This window comes from Elephantulus edwardii, unplaced genomic scaffold, assembly GCF_000299155.1.
Source record: "Elephantulus edwardii isolate Elephantulus edwardi_28Jun2011 unplaced genomic scaffold, EleEdw1.0 scaffold00133, whole genome shotgun sequence".
In the NCBI taxonomy this organism is placed as follows: domain Eukaryota; kingdom Metazoa; phylum Chordata; class Mammalia; order Macroscelidea; family Macroscelididae; genus Elephantulus; species Elephantulus edwardii.
Window position 1 is genome coordinate 5,598,015 of NW_006399883.1, and position 15,770 is coordinate 5,613,784.

Here is a 15,770-nt window from a genome sequence, read left to right on the forward strand (position 1 = left end):
TATAGATACTAACATTATACAAAAATGTTTAATAAACTGGGTCATTTTAATCCAAAAAGTAAAATATTTTTAAATTGCTCTTAGCTAATATATTCTATTTCAAGGGGGTTTCTTGGTTTTTATTTATTTATTTTTTTTTACCTAACATATTCTTCCACTTTCCTCAGCTCAAAAGAATTCTCTAGTGTTGACCGAAAACAAAGAATGTTACTATTATAAGGGGAGAGCAATTGAGAAACTAGAGATTTAGAAATTCAAGTCCTTTATATTCAGCATCTGTGGGAGGCAGTTCAAATCCAGTAGCTCTTCCTAGGGAGAAAGAGAGGCATCTCCTCCCACATAATTTACAGTCTCAGAAAACCCACTGAAGGGTCTGCTATGAATCTGCTCCAATTCAATGGCATACAACAGCAACATAATACTCAGCAGATAGTGTAGGAAAATTGGTCTGTAGAAGGTATTCAGCAATCTAAGACACTTTGAAACTTTCTAGAATTAATCACAAGATGCGTATTTTAGACCAACCAAATGAGATAGGGAAAAAACCCAATAGAGTAGTCATCCATCCACTAACAACCAACTGCTTTGTTAAAAAATACCTCACAACCACAGCAAAATCAAAAGTTGTCTGGTGAAATACTCTAAATTAACGTATGGCTCCAACTCCCTACCTGAGGCATGCTCTTATTTCTAGCCCTTCAGGAAGCACACTGGCAATCCCTCAGCACTTGGTTAGAGAGAAGGCTCTGTGCAGATGCACCGAGACAATACTCTGATGTACTTTCTTACTCCACCCTACGTCGAAGAGCTTCCAGAACATTGAAAAATCATCACTTTTCACACACTGGAGCTAAGTGTGCATTTCTGCAAAATTTAATCAGCATAATAAAACAAAAGAAACATGTCCGTGTAAATATCAGTGTAAGAACTATTTGCACACAGTGAGCTGTACATCTATCTCCTCGGTGAGAGATGGCCTGTGATCACAGTCCCCAGGGGAATAATCAGAGAAGACAAGGAAGAACATGATTTAATTGTTTCTAGAGGGGCTCAAGGACAATGCTGCCCACGGCCACCCTGAAGTCCCGGGCCAGCTATACCCTTCTCTTCTCTGAGCTTTGTGGGCGCATCTGTGTGCCAGTCATCTAAAACTTACTGAAGGCACACACTGAGAAGAAACATGAAGATGTGCCCTGATATAAACAAAGACAGACAGGGTTGGCTGAGGGGCAGAAGGGTGAGGATGGAGGATGATATGAGGTGCTCTTAGGGTTCTCTTGGCCACCCAGCACCACCAGGTTTGCTTTCAATTCAGTCTAACACGACTGAGACGAGACACTCAGCAGCTCAGATTGAGTATGCACAGCCAAGCATATCTCAATGCTGTGTTTCTACCCCCAGAACAGCCCCCCATGGCACAAAGTGTACATATGTAGAAGCTTTGGCAAAAGCTGCAAGTAAAAAGCAAAGACACAGAGGGGAATGAGAAAACTAGGCAGCAACCCTGCTTTGCTATTGAGCAGATGTGTTATCATCTCAGAAAAGCTACACTGTCCCTCCTTACCAAAGAAAAGAGCAAGGACAGCCTGCTAGTGGACAGCTAACCATCTGATGAACACCATTCCAAGAACCAGTGCAAGAATGCATGTGACCTCACAGAGCAGTTGTAGAAAGCTAACTACACTACTGGCATTGCCTAAAAATTTTATTTCAAGTGATGAATACTTTTGCTTTTTTTTTTTATTTCTAGGTTTAACATAAAAGAAAAAATTATTTGGAGACGATCTACACATCTTTTTAAGGCTTGGCTCTGAGACCTGGAAAAAGGGCTTACTCCTTTTGCAAAATTTCTATTTGAGCTTATTTTCATCTCCATAGCAAAGAGTACATCCACCAGAAGGCACAAGCCTCTGCACAAAGGCTGTGACTTGGTGGCAGTGAGTGCAGAAAGAACAGATACGTGTCTGGCCTGACATTTCTGCCACACACATATTTAACTCCACAGTCTGGTGGGAAGAAAGGTGTGAGAAGGGAGAGGACAGACAGAACTAAGGGGCAAAATGTGACTGCTAGCACTCATCATTTGTGTCTGAGGATCTCTGGCCAATTTGCTCAAGGATGGGACAATATTAATGGGCTCCAAGACTCAACAAAGGCCCCACTCTGCGACCGTCTCCTGTCCCTGTCAGGGGGGAGCTGTAGCTTGCACAAGTGCCCAGCAGGGAGTTGGGGGCATGGAGGGGAAAGGAGGTTTATGTACTAATAATCACTTTATTCTTTTTAGGATTTCTTAAAAACCCTCAAGTATAGGTTTAGGGTTATTTCACCTGGTGTCTGGAGGAAGAAAAAAACTGGATGTTGCAGCCTCAGGGTCCTGCCAGGCACAGGGACAATTGCTGCCGCCCTGCTGCTCAGAGTCATAGGAAGACTTGAGTGAGCTAGACGCAGCAGCCTGCCCAGCGAGGTGACAATCCTCTGACTGTCCCGAGAACCGGCTGTCTCTGCTACATGTCCCTAGAGGGCTGGAGAGGTGATGGTCGCACTATGAACTCTGTGCACTCTAGTGGTCCTTGACAGATACCAGATCAGATGTTTTGGGATGGTCACACTGCAGAGGCATCAAGAACCATTTCTGTTACCAGAAGCAAAAGTGGGTCTTAATGGGGGAAAACTTAGCCAAGTCGGCCAGATTGCTTGAGGGTTACGAAAAATTTGGCCTCAGTGATAAAATGACCTCTCCTGTTTTTTTCATTGCCTCTTGGCCAACAAGCACCTCCCTTCTGGATACCACCTAAGGCAGCTCTGTTAATGGATCCATGGTCGTTCTGTACTGACCTATGTGGGCGTGGGCCACCAGGCTGGTGAGTGCGGCAGCGGCGCTGGGAACGGTGGCGGGTCTCCCTCCCGGATGAGATGAGGTGGAGGATGCGGAGGATGAGGTGGACGAGCCCTGAATAACCCGATCGAGCCAGGGCTCGACGCCAGGATGGCTCTGGAGCGGAGTGGAGGTGAGTCGCCCTGGTCGACGCAAAGAGCCCTCATCTTCTGAGGCGGACGAGGTGTCTGTGGTCAAAATAATGATGACAGGCATGTGATGTGGGAGTGAGTCACAGGGATGGGACACCGCGCGCACCTGCACCCTGCATGCTCTGCACGGAATGTGCTTCTGTGCAGTGACAGCTCTGCTTGACGCAGACACTCAAGACTGCCTTCAGCACAGAGGTGTCTGTGAGGTGGACTCAAAGGCCAAAGAAGCCTATTTGAAGAAAATGGTTTCCGGACCCTAATATTTCCCCGAGGTGGCTCAGCTGTAGGAGATGCCACACATTGGAGCTGAAGACAAACTCTCACTGAGGTCAATATGCATCAAGGTCAGGAACACTAAAGAAGTCCATGAAGGAAAAAGACTCTGTGTGTGACGACCTGAGTGTCTAAATGCCCTGGGACTCCCTTCGTAACTACTGAATGTTAAAGCGTCCTGTGGATCCCTACCTTACTACCAAATGTTCTGTAGACTCCCGACATTACTGATTGTCCAAACGTTCCCAGTGCAATTACTTAACGTGTGCTGAACCTTCACTCTCACTGCAAAGCAGGAACAGCCATGCCCACAGCACAGGATCCCGGCACCCTGTGAGCAGTGCCTGCATCTCACTGTTCCTAGTCTATGGATGAATCCCCCAGCAGCCTCTTTGGGACACAGAAGGCTGCAGCCTTGACCAGCCTCATATGTAGCCTCTTCAGGGAATACACATAAATCGGTTTTACATTTTTTTAAAAATTCCTCCCCCAAGACAACTATTTCAACTCTAAAACTGACTGTGAATTAAAGATCCATCAAGTCAACATGACTCGGCATTTTTTATGGCTTTTTTTTATGGCTTTCTAATCATTTAAGCAGTATTTAATTATTAGACAGTACCTACAACTATATTAGTAGAAATAATAACTTGACGGCCTTTTCTAACAATTTTTCCAACAATATAAGTTTTGGACTTTTTACCAACAATGAGGTGGTATTAAAACTTTTACATTATCTGTGACTCTGGTGTGGTACGTTTTTACTGCTGCATAATTCCAAATATATCAAACCAGAAAGGGCCATCTCTCCAGCTTGATTTCTTAAATAACATGATGGACAATAATGGTCCTTAGGCACAGCCATTTATATGATCACCTTCCTGACACAGTTTAACAGGGAGTTTAAAATTCCTTTCTTCTGAGGAGAAACTCCATATAAAAAGTTATTATATATAATGGTAACATCAAAACAACAATAATAAAATAAGTCAAAGCCTTCCAAGTATTTGCAAACTTTCCTACATGTTCAGATAATAAGATAGCAAAGAATAGATATTGAGATGAGATTAATCTTAAAATTCTTAGAGGAAACACTTAGAAGAAACTAGCATTCTATTAAGGGTCTATTTTCATTTTCTTCTTTACCAAAAGCCTTAAGTAATATCTTAGTACAAAAATTAACCTTTACACCAAAAATGCAAAAGGTTTAGAATCATCTTGTATCTATCACCGATTTTTCAGGTCAGGAATCATTAATCGTCGAATATACAAACATTTTTATCTCCTAACTTCTTCTATCTGGATAAGAGGTGGCAGAATTCCAAGTCTGGCTGCTGTCAGCATGGAGAGCACGGAGGAGCTCTGCGCACTGCCTGTACGTACCTGGAGGCGTGTATGTGTCCACAGACGAGTGCACAAGAGCAGAGCGCCGCTTCGACGGCATGGGCATCTTCCTCTCCTTGTACTTGGCCAAGGCTGCCTGCACAGCTTCTGTGTGCACATCTACACAGAAAGGGTGGCAGAGGAAAGACTTCTTAATAGGCTGACGAGATTAACAACATGTTATTTCATTTTGATTTCACATTATATAAAAATGTGAAAGAAGTGTGAGCTCTGCCCACATGTCAACCTAGTCCAGCATCCTCTGCCCCCTTCAAGGTGAAGCAGCCACAAACATCGAGAGAACATGCACCTGCTCCCTCCACCCCCACTACAGTCTCTGTGCTGTGTCACAATTCTGAACCCAGAGAAGACATCATTTCTCTGTCAAGGTGAGAAAAAAGTTAAACACAGTTGGAAAACACTAGGGGACTAACCTTTATGCATTTCTCTGAAAAACTACTCAGAAAAGGATTCTACTAAAACACACCTTGGATAAAAGACCTGAAAAGATGAGCTAAACAGTGAATACTGAAAAGAGAAAGGATCAATGGGTTCAATGAGCCTCACAAAACAGAGTTAAGATCTATGTGGACAGCAAGAAAGATCTATGAGCTGCTACAAGTTGTTGTTGTGTACCATCAAGTCAAAACAGACTCATAGCTGGGTTTTCAGAGGTAGTAAATCCCACAGAAGAAGAATGCCCATCTTTTTCCCACAGAGCAGCTAGACGATTAGAACGTTGTGTCTTTGAGTTTGGCACCACAACTGCTTACCTCTAAATCACCAGTTGTTGTTGTTGTTATTATATACTATGGAGTCAAAACCGACCCATAGCTAGTCTCCCTGCAAGTTTTCAAAAGCAGTAAATCTGATAGGAGGAAACTGTTCATCTTTCTCTGTGGAAATGGCTGTGAATTCACACTGTATGCCTTTGGGCTGGCCAGCACAACTCCCTACCAGTAAGGAACCAGAGTTCAAGTCATCAGAGGATTCTTAAAATAGACTCACTCAATCACAAAGGCACTCCTATATAAACTCATCAACTGGGAGAAGGTTGAAGAGCAGCTGAATGTCCACTAGCCCTTCCTTGGTTAAAGAAGCAACAGAGAAAGGAATGCCTCGCAGAGGTGTCTCGTTTTTATACAATATTTGAGATATATGTATTTTATTTTTATATTCCTTTTTTTCTTGTATACTGTCAATCAGATCTGACTGGCACAGGAGGAAACTGCCCCTCCTTCTCCAGCAGCGGATCTGGTGGTTTCAAACTGTGCACCTTCAGGATTGCAGCACAGCTTCTTGCCACTAGGCCACCAGAGCTCCCTGAGGTATGTGTGTTTTATTATGAGTTATGAGAAAAGGAAAGTGCCTGTTAGTAGAATGAAAATGTTTGATGAGACACTGTAATATTAATTACATTAATCAACTATAATTAATCTTATTAAACAAAAATGGCTTTAAAAACAAATAACTTGTAAACTTACACTAAAAAAAAAATTTCAAAACCAGGACATAAAAATCAGATTTTCATCAGTTTTTCAAAAGCAATACTTAGTGCCAGAAGTAAATGAAGAAAGAAACATGAGTCCTAATTAATCTAACTTTACAATGTAAAAGTCACAAACTGCTATCAATACTGAGTAAGAGAATATTGTTTCTATTAGTACTCCAAAGAAAACTGTCAGAAACTAATTGAAAATATCAGTAAGAATGCATAAAGATTCCAAAGCCCTCAGACAAGAAGGTTACTGTAAAAGTGATCAGAATTAAAGATACAGAATCAAGTAAGGAAAATGTAGCTAAAAAAGGCCAGGTTTACTTGTCAAACAGGACACCCAGTGACTATGGACCTTAGTAATCCTTCAAAGCTAAAATGGAATTTACCACTGTGACTCAACTTTCAGCCAAATATGAGTCACCTGAGGCTCATAGTGACCCTACATACAACAGTTTTAAACTCTGCTCTATTTTGAGCCAACTTCCCTGCCTCCAACACACCATAACCCCAGTCACTGAGGCAATCCATCTCATCCAGGGTCTTCCTCTCTTGCACTTATCCTTCCACCCTTCCAAGCACAATGTCCTTCTCCAAGTACTGGTTCTTTCTGGCAATATGTCCAAACAACAGACAGGCTTGTAGTTATTGTTTTGTGCAATCAAGTCGACTATAACTCACAGTGGCCCTATGAGCAATGGCTCTGAACCCTGGCATATCAAAGTCACCCTCACCATTTCTGACATGCCTGGCTCTATTGCCACAGTCATTACGTCAATTCATCTCATCTCAGGTCTTCCTCTCTTGTGGTGACCTTCTTCTCATCTAAGCATGATGTCCTTCTCCAAAGACTGGCTTTTCGTGACAACATGTCCAAAGTATGTAAGATGGAGTTTCAAGATTTTTACCTCCAAGAAACAAGCTGATTTCTCTAAGACAGAGCTGTTTGCTTTCTTGACAGTCTATAATATGTTCTCTTCTCAGCATCACAGCTCAAAGGCATGAATTATTCTTCTGTCATCCTTAGTCACCGCCCAGCTCTCAGATGCAAGCAGATAACTGGAAATACCAGACTTGAAATCAGGCTTACCAGTCTTTAGACTAAAATCACATTGTTCTTTAGCACTCTGGAAAGGTCCTTGACAGTAGATTTTCCCAATGCAACTCATCTTTTGACTTCTTGACTACTGGTACCAAAAGAATTTACTGTGGATCTGTGCAAAAGGAAAGAATTAACAATTTCAATCTTTTCTCAATATATCATGATGCTGCCCACTGGCCCAGAGATGAGGGGTTTTCTTTTCTTGACAATGAGATGCAATCCATATTGAAGGCTGCAGTCCCTGATCTTCTACAGCAAAATGCCTCAAGGTCTCCTCAGTCTGATAAAGCAAAACACTGTGTCATCTGCATAATGCATGTCATTTATGATTCTTCCTTCAATTGTTGGTGCTACATTCTTCTTCATAAAGCCCACCCGCTCAAATGATCTGTTCACTAAATAGATTGAAAAGGTGTGGAGAAAGGATTCATAACTGACACATTCCTTTCTTGATCTTGAGATTGAAAAGGTGTGGAGAAAGGATTCATAACTGACGCATTCCTTTCTTGATCTTGAGACATGAATGAGTGTTCCCTTGCTTGATATAGACAACAGCTTCTCAGTCTACCTACAGGTTTCATATTAGCACAATTAGGTTCTGGATTTCCTATTCTTCTTAATGTTAGCCACAACTTCTTGTGATCCACACAGTCAAATGCCTTTGCACAGTCAATAAAACACAATTAGACATCTGCTCTATGCTTTTAGCCAAGATCCATCTGACATCCGCAATGATGTTATGGCCTCTTCCAAACCCAGCTTGTATTTCTTGGAGTTCTCTGTACTAGACATTTTTGGATAATCTTCACCAAGATTTTTTTAAATGTAACATTAATGATATTGTTCAATAATTTTTCACATTGTGCTGGGTCACTGTTTTTGGGAATGGGAATAAATTTGCATCTCTTCCAGTTTGTTGGCCAGCAAGCTGCCCTCCAGATTTTTTGGCACAACCTCGAGAGCACATCTAGGACTGCATGTTTGTTGAAATGTATCAACTGATATTCTACCAATTTCCTGAGGCCTTTCCCTCCGCCTCTCCAATTCCTTCAGAGCAGCTTGATTTTTTTCTTTTATTACCATTGGTTCTTATTCATATGCCAATTTTTTTAACAAATGTTTTATACTGGTTTGCTTACAAAGTCAATATATATTGTTTTTCATACTAGATATATCCCATTTCCTTTACCCACCACTCCTTCTAACCATCAAATTGTCATACGCTACTTCTTGAAATGGTCCCACGTCAGCCAATTCTTTCTGCTACAGTAACTTCATGTATTTCTTTTATCTTCTTTTGATGGTTCCTAGATCATTCACTGACAGAGAACTACTAGAAATACAACCTGGGTCTAGAGGAGGTCGTGGCGCTAAAGAAATTATCACCAGTGTCAGATGGATCCTGGCAGAAAGCAGAATATCAGATGAATGTCTGTGTTTCATTGACTATGCAAAGTCATTTGACAGTGTGGATCACAACAAATCATGGCTAACCTTGATAAGAATGGGAATCCCAAAACATTTCATTGTGCTCATGCAAAATCTCTATACCTGGACCAGGAAGCGGGCCTCAAAACAGATCAAGGGAACACTGCATGGTTCGAAATCAGGAGTATGTCAGAGATGCATCCTGTCTCCATACCTTTTCAATCTATATGCAGAAAAGATCATTGGGGAAGCAGGGCTGTATGAGGAATGTGGCATCAGGTTTGGAGGAAGACTTATCAACAACCTACATTATAAAGATGACACAACCTTACTTATGAAACTGAGGAGGACCTGAAACACTTGCTGCAGAAGGTCAAAGACTATAGTCTTCAATACAGACTGAAGTTCAACATCAAGACTAAGGTTCTCACCACTAGGCTAATTGATAGCACCATAACAGATGGAAAAGAAATTGAGGCTATTAACAATTGCAGCTTGCTTGGCTCAACAATCAACACTCTTGGCACCAACAGTCAGAAAATCAAAAGATGAACTGCATTGGAATAATGTGCTGTCAGGGACCTCTCCAGAGTACTGAAAAGCAATTATGTCAGCCTAGAGACTAAGGTGCACCTAATCAAGGCCATGGTCTTCGCAATTACTTGCTACGTATCAAGAGAGCTGGACAGTGACTAAAGAATACAAAAGAAGAATCAATGCCTTCAAGTTGTGGTGCTGGAGAAAAGTCTGGAACATACCACGGACAACTAAGATAACAATTATGTGTCTTGGAGAAGTTTCTCCTTGAAGACTAGGATTTTGAAGCTTGTCTCACATACTTTGGGCATGTGGCCAGGAGGGACCCATTCTTAGAGAAGAACATAATGCTTGGAAGAGTGGAGAGGCAGTGCAGGATAGGAAGACCCCAGGTGAGATGGACTGATACAGGAACTGGGGCAATGGGGGTAGGTGTGTAGGCATCAGAGGGACTGGCTCAGGACAGAACAGGCTTCAGAGCTGCTATACATAGGGTCCCTGTGAGTCATAGGCAACTCAAGGCACATAACAACAGCAGATCATTCAAGAATTTTCCCATAGCATCTTTCCACTATTTTTTGCAACTGCAGATTTGGTTTACCATTCCTTCAGCTTGAGAAATGCTGAGCAAATTGTTCCCTTTTGATTTTCTGATAAGCAGAGCAGTAAAACCAGAAATACACTCACTCCCTAGAACAACACATCATTTAAGGTCAAAAGAGTTGCATTTGCCCAAACAGAAAGCCTGGAAGACAGAAAAAAAGCAAAATAGGATTATGAAAAGGAGGATTACAGGGGGGAAGTGTGATTACAATGTGTGTTGTTGTTGTTATATGCCCGTCAAGTCCCTGAGACTCATAGATCTTAAGCACATTAGCTCTGAACCCTGCCCTATCCTGAGCCAATCTCATGATGTCACACACATCAAATCCCGTTCCTCCTGTCATTGGAATCCATCTCATTCTGGGTCTTTCTCTCCCTGCATTGTCCCTCCACTCTTCAAAGCATTATGTCCTTCTCCAAGAACTGGTCCCTCCTGGCCCTGTGCCCAAAATATGCAAGATGGACCCTCAAAATCCTTGCCTCTAGGGAGCAGTCTGGTTTCACTCTCTCCAAGCCAGACCTGTTTGTTCTCCTGGCAATTCACAGTATGTTCAACATTCTTCTCCACACAACTTAAAGGCATCAATTCTTCTTCTATAACCCTTAGCTATTGTCCAGGTCTTGGATGCATAAGCAAGTAACTGCAAAGACTATGGCCTGGATCAGGTGCACTTTAGTCTCCAGAAGGACACCGTTGCTCTAGAGAGGTCCTTGATAACCAACTTTTCCAATGCAACTTGTCTTTTGATTTCCTGACTGCTGGTGCCAGGAATGTTGATTTTGAAACCAAGAAATCAGAAGTTATCAACAATCTCAACTTGCATATAGTGTAGACACTGTAATTAGCATTATAAAACAAAGTATGCATGAATGGTTCAACAGAAAACCAATTTTATTTATATGTTGTTGTGCCTGCAACCCATAGCAACCCTGTGTACAGCAGCTCTGCAGCCTGCCCTGTACTGAGCCCATCTTACTAATTCCAACACACCAACCCCCATTGTCCCAGTTACCGTATCAATCCATCTCATTGAAGTCTTCCTCTCCTGCACTGTCCCTCCACCTTTCTAGATATGATGTCCTTCTCCAAGAACCGGCACTAAAATAATATTAACTTTTTAACAGTAATACTTAAGAATTTTCTTTTGAAAAATAAGGCTTAGCTCTACTTAAGGTCAAAGAAGCTGGGAGACATAAATGTAAAGACTAGGGATGAGATTTAAATACATATTTAAGTTACAGAACCAATAAATTCTATTGCTAAAGAAATAACTACCTAGCACCATAACTCTATGCTCTGGAGATGTATACTTAGAACTATAAAAAAAGAAGAGAAATGGGGCAACATATATGAAAAGTCAATAATCTTCTTGACTGCTTTGGCGGTACTTACCAGGAGTGCAAGTGTATTACTAAAATCAGATGCTCGGGAAGAAGGGAAGGTGGAGGTCAAAACAGTGTGGCACGACAGAAAAAACAAGAAGCAAGTGTTACACAAGGGAGGTGAAATGTATAATCAAAAGCAATCACGAGAACTTTTTTTTTAAAAGCAATTTGTCAATTTTATTTCCACATCTAATACACGAAGAAGAGTAGGCACAGACAGATGGTTTTCAATTTCAACATTACAAGAAGGCAAATTCTATCACTATCCTCAAGTCAATTTTATAATGAGGAGCCAGCAAACGGAACAGGCTGTGTACCATTTACCATGGTGGTAAAAGAAGTCATTGTGACTATTCAAATCAAGGCCCCAAGATCATCCCAGAATAGAGATAAATGCCACCAAGTGATATTAACTAACAACTGAAAACAACGAAGAGATACTTCTGTTCTCCTAGCAAACAGACTGAAGGACTGAAACAAAACCACAGAGCACATGCAATTGCTTCTGTAACTTTAATGGGACCAATTGTTATTCATTTCCCCCCCTTAACTCTTTTATAAGCACCAAATCTTAAGCTCGAAGTCAAAATTTTTAATAAGGAATTTTCCTCAGGAACAAAATGACAATGCTTACTCCACCAAACATTTAAACTGAGGATCTGCCAAAAGAAAAAGAAAATGGGAGAGGGGCACCCACACAGAAATAAAAGTAACAAATATCACATTCTAGAGGTTCAGTGCACGGAGCAGCCAGGCCCTTGCTGCTAGATCATCCTTAAGCTAATTTTCTGAAAACTAACACCCTAATGCATCAAAATACATATTTTTTTTCATTTGCTTCTTTAAATTAAAACAGTAATAACAAAATAAAGAAAAATCCCTTAAGGACATTGTCTAAGCATGGAGATCAGAATGGCCGTGCTGCACACTATGCATAAAGCATGCATGGCCTGAGAATTTTGTCCTCAAGGCTTATTAGCCTTCTTCCACACAGTGTAAAATACCCACAATTCCAAATATGAAGGGACACAGACGATCTCCTTGGAGAATTCCACAGGACAATACAGGCGCCCCAGCTGTTCTTCATAGAGCGACAGGGCTTCGGTCAAATTGACACAGTTGCCCTGTGTGAAGTATTTCCCATCCTGTTTCAATACTTGCATGGAAAGGTCCAGAATCAGTCGCAGAAACTCCCATGTGGAATCCTCCTCTGGGGATGTGGAGATGGGAACAGCTGTCAAGTCATTAATCACATAGTCAAATTCTCTCCCTTCCTCAGCATACCTCTTCAAGACTGGAACGCAGTCTTCAATCAGAACTTGATAGCATTCTCCTTCAAGGCTGTCTAAGACCTCACCGCACGTTTTCCGCATGAATTTCTTACAGCCGTCAATGACCATTTGGTCAATCTCGATCATGGTGACCATCTTTGGTTTCAGTTTGACGATTTCACATAAAATGCCTCCATCTCCGCCCCCCAGAATCAGGACATCTTTGCCAGCGTAATCTTCCTTCCCACTGCCCATGATGGCCTGGGTATACGCCAAATCGCTCTCGGCCAAATTCACATCCCCGCTGAGGATGAGAATATTTCCAAATTGCTTCGAGTGTAAAATCTTAATGTTCTGATAAGGTGAATCTTCATCATACACTACCTCATCGATGTCATACTCCACCAGGCGCCCGTCGGCCGTGGGCCAGTATCTGTCGACGGCCCCTCCTCGAACTATGGGTGGTAATCGCTTCACCCTCGCACCACTGTCCTGACTCAGTTCTTTCATTTTTTCTTCTACTTTGTTCAAAAGACTGTCAATTTCTTTGTTACCCTGGACGTCGCTGGCATAACTCTGAAAGTCCAACACCACCAATCCGTGGGGGTAGATTCTCAAGTTGGCAAAGCTGCCGTTCTGGCTGGTGTACGTCGCTAAGAAGCCATGGTCCTGCCAGGTGTGCACCGACTCCGTCATCCCCTGCTCCTGGAAAATGGACTGCAGGCCTTTTAGAATGGTTTCGCCATCAGCTTTGGCGCCGAGCGTGAAGTCCAAGGTGCTGTGCCGTGCTGCTGCCATGCTGCAGCGAGGCCCAGGGCCATGCCGGGTGGGCCGCGGCGGGAGATGGCGGGAAGCGGCGAGAGAACGCAGGCAGCGGAAGGCAGGAGCTGCGGAAAAGGGCGGGCAGTGGGCGGAGGCAGCGACGGAGGCCCGGAGCCGAGAAGGGGCCGCTGGGAGCAGGCGCGGCGCAGGGCCGGACCGGGGAAAGGGGCGTGGCGGAGCGCGGGGGCGGGGCTTCCGGAGGGAGCGTAGTGAGGTCCCGACGCAGCTACAAACGTGGGCGCCTGGTCCCCCACGTGCGTGCGTCACTAGTGGCCACGCCCCGCGCTCTAGCAGCGCTGCCTGAACAAAAGTTTTCTAATTGCCAAACATCAGCTTAGAAAGAACAGGGAAAAAATAAACAAAACACCCAGTGATAAACTACAGAAAATCCTACTGATGTTTGGTGCCACTGAGTCGACTGTGAGACTATAACTAGCAATCCTACGAACAGAAGATCTGAACTTTATCCTATACTGCAGCACCTTCCCTAGCTTTGCCATCCCTGAACCCACTGTTAAAAGTCACTGTGTCAATCCATGTTGTGGAGGATCATACTCTTTCACTGACCTTGTCCAGTACAATGTCTTTTTCCAAGGACTGGCCCCTCCTGACAACATGCCCAAAGGACCTGAGACAAAGTTTCACCATGCTTGCCTTTAAAGAGCACCCTGGTTATACTTCCAAGACAGATTTGCTCGTTCTTTTGGCAGTCCATGGTTAATATTCTTTACTGCAAACACCACAATTTAAAGGCAAGAATTCTCCAGTTTTCTTTACTCTCTGTCCAACTTTCAGATACATATATTAAATAATTAGTAAATACATGGTTTGGTTGGATGTACCTTAAACTTCCAACTGACAAGCTCACCCTTTAACACAATGGAGAGGTCCCTGACAGTTGATGTCCCCAATGTAACAAGTCTTTCAAATTTTTAATTGCTGCTATCAACAGATGCTGTCTGTGGACTTACATCAAATGAATCCTTGATAAATTTAATCTTTATAATACTGCCTACTGGTCCAGTGGTAAGGTAAGGACTTGAGTTTTCTTTTTTTTTTTTTTTTTTTTTTTTGCTTTACTGTGTGTACATTTATTGATTGCTGGGAATACAGTCTATTGACAATCCATGGCATGCATGTGCAAGAAGAAATGAACCGAATGTGAAATGAAGCCGCTCGCTAGGACAGCTGTGAGCCAGTAGGGTCACGCAGATTGGGTCTGAGGACACGGTGAAGAGGACCCGGCCAGCTCCTATGGTTGTTATTAGGATGCCTGCTAGATTTCTTCTGAAACTCTTTTCTTCTTAATTACTTAGGGACTACCAGGAAAGACCACCCTGACATTTTAGCTTAAACTAAACAAATAATGGCACAGATTTGCAAATCATAGCCCTACTTAACAAAGAAAAAAAAAGTGTATCTATGGTCTTCATTATTTATTTCAATAATTATGATCTTATATTTCATTAGGACATTTCCACTTTAATAAACTGTCTCATACCCATTCTTATATGCTACAGAATTTAAAAGGACAGATTTAGAAAGATTAATCAGTGAGCAAATGATTATATTCATTTGATCCCAGTATCTATTGCTAAATTATAGATCCTATTTTGAAACTAGCAAATTTTTATGACATAGTCAATTTTCCCCTGTTAGGTGTTTTTTGGTTTTTTCCCCCTCAAAAAACTCATTGATAGAATAAAAGGATAAAATAAAAGAATTCCAGTTACACTTAAGGACTTTAGTTTTCTTGATGTTGACATGCAACTCATATTGAAAGCTGTAGTGTCTGATCTTCTGTAGTGTTTCAAGGCACCTTCACTTTCTGCAAGCAAAGTTGGGTTACTGCATAATATAGGTTGTTGATGAGTCTTACTCCATTTGATGCTTCTACATATAGACCAGCTTCTGGAATTATTTGCTGATTATACATACTGAACACATACGGAGAAAGGGTACAATCTTGCCACACACCTTTTCTTACTTTAAACCATACAGTGTTCCCTTGCTCTGTTCAGACAACTGCTTCCTGGTCTACTAACAGGTCCCGTGAGCACAATTAAGTATTGTGGGAATTCTATTCTTCTCAAAGTTATCCATAATTTGTTATGATCTACACAGTCAAATGCTTTTGTACAGTCCATAAAACACAAGTAAATATCTTTTTGTTATTCTCTGCTTTTATCCAAGATCCATCTGACATCAGCATGGCCTCTTCTGAATCCAGTTTGAATTTCTGTTAGTTTCCTGTTAACATACTATTCCAGCCGTTTTTCTAATGATCTCCAACAAGATTTTACCTGCATTTGATAGTAGTAATATTATTCTATAATTTCTACCTTCTGCTGGGTGATCTTTTTTAGAGAATGGAACAAATATGGAGCTCTTCCAATGAGTACGCAAAGATTTCTTAAGGTAGGAGCACAAAAGCACTATTTTT

At 42.0% G+C, this 15,770-nt stretch overlaps 2 protein-coding genes across 5 annotated transcripts in view; both read right to left on the reverse strand.

Moving 5' to 3' along the window:
• Nucleotides 1-15,770, reverse strand: part of DIP2A (DIP2 disco-interacting protein 2 homolog A (Drosophila)) — a 150,183-nt gene that overhangs the window by 69,229 nt on the left and 65,184 nt on the right. For all 3 annotated transcript variants that reach the window (XM_006893921.1, XM_006893920.1, XM_006893922.1), the window contains exons 4-5: nt 4,684-4,803; nt 2,836-3,063 (exon numbers count right to left, since the gene is read on the reverse strand). In XM_006893921.1, the coding sequence (XP_006893983.1) occupies nt 2,836-3,063; nt 4,684-4,803 (348 nt within the window). The remainder of the gene's footprint in view (nt 1-2,835; nt 3,064-4,683; nt 4,804-15,770) is intronic.
• LOC102862052 (spermine synthase-like) lies at nt 12,200-13,303 on the reverse strand. 2 transcript variants are annotated; one of them, XM_006893919.1, is made up of 2 exons: nt 13,130-13,303; nt 12,200-12,976 (listed from the first exon to the last, which is right to left on the reverse strand). In XM_006893919.1, the coding sequence occupies exons 1-2, from the start codon at nt 13,301-13,303 to the stop codon at nt 12,200-12,202; spliced, it is 951 nt and encodes a 316-aa protein (XP_006893981.1). The 2 variants fall into 2 exon arrangements, with proteins under 2 accessions (XP_006893981.1, XP_006893980.1); XM_006893918.1 differs by having other exon boundaries at nt 12,200-13,303.

Excerpts from the sequence above, each read along its gene's own strand:
- LOC102862052 (XM_006893918.1), bottom strand. The coding sequence starts at position 13,303 with ATGGCAGCAGCACGGCACAGCACCTTGGACTTCACGCTCGGCGCCAAA.